General features: G+C 58.3%; 3 protein-coding genes across 3 annotated transcripts; 1 reads left to right on the top strand and 2 right to left on the bottom strand.

Annotated features, from left to right (window-relative positions):
* Nucleotides 1-1076: 1076 nt before the first annotated feature.
* SODALDRAFT_249757 (Aldo/keto reductase) lies at nucleotides 1077-2357 on the top strand (the record flags this gene model as incomplete). Its single annotated transcript, XM_028607411.1, has 2 exons — nucleotides 1077-1947; nucleotides 1999-2357. Coding segments are annotated over 2 exons (1230 nt in total), but the record flags the coding sequence as incomplete, so codon positions are not given.
* Nucleotides 2358-3082: 725 nt separating this feature from the next.
* Nucleotides 3083-5824, bottom strand: SODALDRAFT_336441 (hypothetical protein; the record flags this gene model as incomplete). Its single annotated transcript, XM_028612595.1, has 2 exons — nucleotides 3083-5350; nucleotides 5432-5824. 2 exons carry the CDS (start codon nucleotides 5822-5824, stop codon nucleotides 3083-3085), a joined length of 2661 nt encoding a protein of 886 aa, XP_028470670.1.
* A 190-nt stretch (nucleotides 5825-6014) lies between these two features.
* On the bottom strand, nucleotides 6015-6880 carry SODALDRAFT_25471 (hypothetical protein). The gene is made up of 3 exons (XM_028607433.1): nucleotides 6869-6880; nucleotides 6129-6738; nucleotides 6015-6033 (listed from the first exon to the last, which is right to left on the bottom strand). The coding sequence occupies exon 2, from the start codon at nucleotides 6622-6624 to the stop codon at nucleotides 6301-6303; it is 324 nt and encodes a 107-aa protein (XP_028470669.1). The 5' UTR covers nucleotides 6625-6738; nucleotides 6869-6880; the 3' UTR covers nucleotides 6015-6033; nucleotides 6129-6300.
* Between the last annotated feature and the right edge of the window lie 441 nt (nucleotides 6881-7321).

Genomic DNA, 7321 nt, shown 5'->3' with positions numbered 1-7321 from the left:
TTTTCTCTTCTCCTTTTCTTTCTTTTTTCTTCTTCTTTTCTCTCGGCTGGCCTAGGAGTCTTCAACCTATGACCCGATGGGAGTGGCCGAACCACACCCTGACCTTAGAAGAGGCGGGTGTCTCCTGTCTCCTTTTCAACTCTCATACTCTGCCCATAGTACAAGATATAAGGACCCTGAATCCGAACGGTTGGCCTCACGGCCTCAGCCTCCTTTTCCGTCTTTCCCCCTCCTTGCCATTACTACATATGCGCATATTCTCCGCGATAGCGTGACATTTGAGCTGTTGGATGACCTCTTGAGCTTGAATATGCCCCTTTCCTCTCTTTATTAACATGACTGCGACCTCCCCCGCATCGCAACTCATAGCGTTCCCAATAATGCCTCAAAACCCGGTAGCGGAAGAGAAAAAGAAAAAGAAACAAACCCCCCACGATCTGATTCTCTGCCCTTCCATTGCCATAGTTCAATGTTACGCATCTGCATTCTAAAACTCCGAGTCTAACAGAGCCGATGAAGCACAGTATATAAAGACTAATGAGTAGAAAAGCTGCGGACTCCAGTACACCACCCAGAGGTTTCTGGGGATTTCGTGATGTATTTAATGGATTATTCTTTTCACTCGGGCCCGCCCGGGAATGGCGCAAAGACGGCGCAACTAAATTAAGCGTCCGGACCCTGATAGACTGATAGACTCCCGCCCCTCGATCTCGTCTCCATTTCTTTAGCATACGCCATCTTGCGCTCTTATTAGCGATTTGCCCTTTTCTTTTCTTTTCTTTTTTTTTTTTCCGTCGCCCCTCACTACACGCGTTGTTCGACCCTCCGTTGTATTACACCCGCCTTGTCTACAACGGGCTCAAAGCCCTCACCTCTCATCGTACCGCCTGTGATACCTCGCCAATCCATCACTATTCACTATCACTACCCCTCAGTGCTCTCTCCGGTGCCGCTTCCACCATAGCTCTAGCCTCCTTGACATCGACTTCCTAGCCCAAGACATGGCGACCACAGCCTCATCAACGACTGCTTCTCCCCCTTCCTCCTCCTCCTCCCCCTCCTCCTCCTCCTCCCGACCACCTCTCTCGACCGTCATCCCACCCCTCATCCTAGGCACCGCAACCTTCAACACCCAATACCACCCCTCGCCCGACCTCGACCTCTCCCTCCCGATCCTCCGCCATGCCCTCGCCCGCGGAATAAGAGCAATCGACACCTCCCCCTACTACGGCCCCTCAGAGCGCCTCATCGGCGCCGCCCTACGCACCCTCTCCAGCGAACAATCCCCGTCATCGCCACCCCGCCTCCCGCCCCGCGAATCCCTCTTCCTCATCACCAAAGCCGGCCGCATCGGCCCCTCCACCTTCGACTACTCCCCCGCCCACATAGCCCACTCCGTCCGCCGTTCCTGCGCCAGGCTAGGAACCCCCTACCTCGACCTCGTCCACTGCCACGACGTCGAGTTCGTCCCCGCCACCGCCGTCGTCTCCGCCGTCCGCGAGCTCCGCCGCCTCCGCGACTCCGAAAACCTCGTCCGCTACATCGGCATCTCCGGCTACCCACTCCCCGTCCTCGCCCACCTCGCCGACCTCATCCTCCGCGAGACGGGCGAACCCATCGACGCCGTGCAGTCCTACTCGCACTTCTGCCTCCAAAACGACCGCCTCGCCCACCACGACGTCCTCCGCCGCTTCCGCGACGCCCGAGTCGCCGTCGTCACCAACGCGAGCATGCTCTCCATGGGCCTCCTTACCTCCCGCGGCGCCGATGCTGGGCCCCAGGCTACCTGGCACCCCGCTCCCCGGCCTCTTCGCATCGCCTGCCGCGACCTCGCCGACCTGGCTTCCGCCGAGGGAGAGAAACTGGAGGACGTGGCGCTGCGGTGGGCCATGGCCGCCTGGGCCCGTCGCGGCGCCGAGTTTGGTTCTTCGGCTCCTCCCCTCCCTTGTTCTTCTACTACGGACCCTGCCGAGAGAACAACACCAACGGCAACGACAGCCGGTCGGAGGAGGGTGGGCGTCAGCGTCATGGGCGTAACGAAGCCTTCCGAGCTGGAAGAAACCTGCCGCGCCTGGGAAGACGTCATCCGCGACCTCGACCTGCGCGGCGACAACAGCAACAACAACAACAACAACAACAACGACGACGACGACAACAACCACCCCATCACCCCCGACTCTGCATTTCTTTCCCCCGAGGACGCCGCCGTCCTGGCCCGCGCTGACAAGATGCGCCGCCTGGCCGACGACCAGATGCGCCCCGCCCTGGGCGAATGGCACAACTACAGCTGGGAGAGCTCGCCGCCGGGCTTCGTCAACGAGCGGAGAGCTTTCGGTGTGCTTCCCGAAGATCGTGACCAGCCGCAAGAGGGCTTTCCCGCCGGGGAGGACAGCGCTGCCGCAGTGGTCCCGCCGCCGGCGATAGAGGGAGAGGAAGCACAGGATTCTATCGTGTACCAACCGCCAGTGGAATCCGCGGAGCCTCCTACGCCTGCGCCGGTCATCACCGGTGCCGCTTAAGGATTTTATTTGATTCTTTCTCCCCCTTTTTTATTTATTTATTTATTTATTGATGGTCCATGCATTTATTTCCCCTGGCGTACAGATCATGGGAGCGGAAACGTGCGGGCAATGTGCGGCACTTTTAACACGAACAATAGATGACCTTTCTTGAATGAAAAAAAAGAAAACAAATCGCATTCATCTTTTGGCTCCGTGATAGAGAAGAGGCTTGATCAGTACTATACACCCGTGCCCATACTGGCAGCAAAGAATGGAGGGTTAAATAGGGGGGGAAGGAGAGAGGGAAAAGGGAAAAAAGAGACAAGCAAAACAAATGTATGGTATGGTCTAGTCAGCGTCCACAGCGAGTGCATATGTCCATCCTCTCTGGGTGGTATTCTCCCTGTGAATATCCCCAAACGCCACATTTCCCCTATGCTAGAGGCATTCGTTCTTCCTCGACGGGCCCGCCATGTATGCTTTTCCAATCAACCAAAACAAGAAGAGAAAGTGAAGGGGAAAAAAGGAAAGAAAGAAAGAAGGAAAGACATTCTCCGACTGTAATTCTTCCATTCCGTAGCTTAGGCCTGCTCATTCGTGGTCGCGGGGGTCTGTTCAACCGCTCTGTCCGACGACAGTTCCCGCTTGTTGACATCTCCCTCGACCGAGCCCGGCGTGTCCGTCGTAATGGTGACCTCAGGAGTCGTAACATTGCTGCCCGGCCTCACGTCGGTCACCTCGCCGTCTCTGTCGCCGCTCGCTGCGCCCTGTTCCTCGGGCACAACCCCCTCCGGGATCGTAGGAGGGGGTTTGAGGGTCGCCACGCTCGCCTGCGTAATCGCGTCTCCTGTATCCTCCATATGCTCCACTTCAGGTTTCCGGTGGGCGTCCGCCTTGCCTTCCGTCGACCGCCGACTTCCTGTCGTCTCGCCACTCTCGATATCGACGCCGACGATCTCGGCCAGGCTGCGAAAGTTGTACATGGGTTCCGACGAGTCGTGGTCCGCTCCGTCACCACTCCGTTGGCCCGGGCTCGTAGCGCTCGTCTGGGGGCTGTCGGCGTCCAGGTGATGATGATGATCCTGGTTTAACGAGCTACCCGCGGCGCTATCACCAAGAGACGACGAGATGGACGAGGCATTGCTGATTTGCCGGAGATGGGACGGCACTCGGCTCATGATCGGAATGGGGAGCGAGGACGAGCCTCCCGTCGTCGCGCTGGGCCCAATCCCTTCGCCCGTATCGGCTTCGGTCGGGCTACGGTCGACGCCTTTACCCTTGTCGCTCGTGGCGGCGGCAGTGGACGTCGTCCCGGTGTCCGTGCTCGCGGAAGGGGGTGTTTCGGGGACCCTGCACAGAGAGCTTGTCGAGTGGGCCGCCTGGGCGTTCTGCAGGGACGCCTCCATCCTAAGGTTGCTCGCCCCGCTGTTGCCGCGACGTCGCCCCAGGCCTAGGGACAGGCTGCTCCCGCTGGCCGAGCTGCTTCCGCCGTAGAAGCTCCCTTGCTTCTCTGCCTTCCTGGCGGCCTTGCGCTCTTCCTTTTCCTTCTTCTTCGCCTCCTTCCTCACGGCCTTCTCTTCCTTCCGCTTCCGCTCCTCTTCGGCGGCGAGGGAGAGGCGGATGGCTTCCACGAACATCATTTCCTCCAACTCCTCCATCCGACTCCTTCGACCCATCACACGGTTAGAGAGCCCTCCGGTTGGACCAAGCCCTGCACGAGACTCGCCATCGAGCGCGCCGGTGCTGTTCGCTCCGGCATTGGAATCCGACGCGCCGTCTTGGCCGGTGTTCCTCCGGCTGAACCGACCTGGTCGGGCAAATGGGAACCCCCGAGACCGGTTGCTCTCGTCGCCGATGAGAAATGCAGCAGTGTGCAAGGCGGTCGCGGCGGCGGCCCTCCGCGCCTGGTGAGCCCGCTGGGCGGCGAGCTTGGTGGACCAGTCGGGCCGGATGCGGTCGGTCGTGACGACGTTGGGGGCGTTGGCCGAAAGGCTCTGCGCCCGGCCCCTGCGCGCAGGAGCGGCGCCGGCGGAAGCGGGCGTGGGCGACATGGTCGAGACGAGGGAGCTCTGGGAGGACATGGCGGTATGCTGAGAGCTCAGCGGAGGTGTGGCGTAGGCCAGACCACGGCGGAAGGGAGGGGGGTCGTAGGTCACGCCAAACTCGTTCTGCTGGCAGTAGGGGCAGTGGGCGGGTTCGGAAATGAGCATCTCGGGGGGCTGCTCGTCGGGGTTGGGCTGGGCGCTGGCGTCGTCGCCATGGTGTTCGGGGAAATGAGGATCGGCCCGTTTGATTTGAACGAAACACTCGCTGCAGATGGGCTGGTGGCAGCATCGGGTTCGGTTCAGGTAGGGCGGATAGTACAAGAAACAGATGGGACACTCGATGGCGCCCTTGTAAAGAAACACCTCGATCGGCTGGCCGTTCACAAAGGGATCCTGCGGCAGGTTGAGCTCGCGCGGGGTCATGTCGGACGACGAGTTGTTCCGGGACCCCATGCTCAGGGCGGCGGCAAGGGCTTTGGCGCGAGGTCTGAACGGAGAGCTGGGCCTCTGCGGGTTGGGCGAGGCGGGTGAGCCCAAGGCCGGGCTGGCATTGGCAGTGGAGGCACTGCGGTCGGAACCAGTCGACATGGTTCGGGGGCCCAGTGGCACAGTGAGATTGGCCAAATTGGGAGAGGACGTGTTGGGAGACTGGGGGGATTTGGGTCGAGGAATGAATTCTTCGGGCGGTTGTTTATCGGCGGCGGGAATAGGGAGACCACGGCCGGCGCAGACCAGTTGATATTCGGTCCAACTGTCATCCTTGTCGTTCAAACCTCTCCAGAAGGGAGCAATTCGTCGCTCGATCTGCGGAGAGACAATGTTTTGTTTAGTATGGGATTTAGTATCGGGAAGGGCTTAAGGAAGACCCGAGGAGAAAAGACTCACCTGCAACTGCCTGACAATTTGCTTGTTGAAATCTTCAGGCCCCGTGTACGTGCCAAGGGTGACAAGATAGCCACCATCGACATTTTCCTCCCGCATACTCCGCTCACGTTCTTTCTCGCGGGCGACTCTCTCGCGTTCAAGACGCCTAGCCTCCCGTTCCTGCCTCGTCTCTTTTCGTTCATAAGGGGCATCTTCCCTGGTGGTGGACGAGGATCCGGCGGCGCTCAAGCCCAAAAGGCCGAGCTCTGCCCGGCCGAAGCGGCTATGTCTGTTCCTCCGGTCCGAAGACTCGGTGCGCGGGGAGGATGACGCGTCGTGTGCAGTAGAGGTAGAGCCATGGTGGGTGGCACCAGGATACTCAGGGCGCGATTCTTTCGTGTTTGAGCTGCCCATCGCGTCGGAAAGGAAGCCAGGAAGCGGGGGAACCAGAGGACCGGATCGGACCGTCGAGGAAAATCGGACGCGGCTTGGTCGGGTCGAGACCGAACCAAGGGGCTATTGGGCGAAATTGATGAGAGTGTCGGAAATAAAAGATGGGGGAACTTTCGGGACGCCCGGAAGGGGGCGCGCAGCAGAAGAGGCTGGGCGGAGAACAGTAACGGCTGTGAGGGGCAACGGTCAACCTCCTGATTCTTTGTCGAGGTGATAATGAGGCGTAGGTATTTGCGCCGTATTATTCCTGCTGGAGGGGATGTACCGGGAGCGGTAGATCACCAGGTGAGCATCTCGACGGTTGGGTTGGGTTCGTTTGGGATGCGGGCGGGTTTTTGGTTTGGGTTTTGGGGGAAACGGACGAAGGTGGGTGATTTCGAGGCTCCGGCGATATACGACTAGAACAACTTCTGCCTGTTCTTCTCAAATGAGTCGAGTCACAGCTTGTCGTTGGGGGGGTCGGGTCGGCAGTAGTGTCGATGGTGTTGAATGGATACAGCGGAAAGAATTGATGGTCGGCTTCGGTTCTGCCTTCCAGTTCGTGTTAGCCGGGTTATTTTCACGAGCGACTGAATAACGACGGCATGCGGCCGATAATTTTCAACGACTCGGAGGGAAGCTGTCAAAGAAAGGGGGAAATGTAAAGGAAAATAAAAAATGAAGATGGTTGGTATAGTGGATAACGAGGATAGGAAGGTAGGTTGGGTTGGAAGATTCGACATGCAGAAAGACCGTGAAAGGCAGAGGTAGGATTGGGCCATGGATGGGCCCACAAGGGATTTGGGGGGGGGGGGACGGCAGGGAGACAGGGTGGCATGTCGTAATATCGGGAGTGGATGTTCTCCAGAGAGTAGAATAATTCGAGGATGGGCAAGCTGGGATGGTTACAGCGCATGAAGCGTCAGATGGAGAATGAATGGGGGCATGACGAGGCCCTGCCAAGGAAGAAGGAAAACAAAACCCAAAGTCTGGAGACTCTGGAGACTCGCCAGTGACAAAACTTACCTATTCACTATTCAGAAGACACAGAAACCGCCTCTCTGTGATCTGGTCTGATGCGACAAGGAAAGAGGGGGGAAGTCGATGATCAGGGGAGAGTCGGGAGATGGCGGGAGAAACAATCTCACAAGGTATGAATGATGAATGCGAAAGAAGACAAGTCGAGAGAAGCAAAAGCTATGCAAAAGAAGAAGAAGGAGAAGAAAAGAAAAAAAAAAAAGAAGAAAAAGACTAGGAAGAAAATCAGATGCCTTGTTATTGTCGTCCGCGTCACCCGGGAATGGTGATGTCGGCGATCACAGATGTGGGAGAGGAAGAAACATGGAACAAAACCAACCTGGAGGGGTCGCCGTAGGTACCTTGGGTGTGCATGAAGTACGTACCGCTACTGCGCAACGTCTCTCCACCGTCGTGATCGTTATCTCGGGTGGTGGAGAAGAGGGGGTGGGGGAGGGAAGT

Source organism: Sodiomyces alkalinus, assembly GCF_003711515.1.
Source record: "Sodiomyces alkalinus F11 unplaced genomic scaffold SODALscaffold_1, whole genome shotgun sequence".
In the NCBI taxonomy this organism is placed as follows: Eukaryota; Fungi; Ascomycota; class Sordariomycetes; order Glomerellales; family Plectosphaerellaceae; genus Sodiomyces; species Sodiomyces alkalinus.
Note: the sequence above shows the minus strand (reverse complement) of the source record. Positions and strands in the feature narration are given on the sequence as shown.

Coding starts and splice junctions, on each gene's coding strand:
- SODALDRAFT_25471 (XM_028607433.1), bottom strand. CDS start 6,624: ATGGCCCAATCCTACCTCTGCCTTTCACGGTCTTTCTGCATGTCGAAT.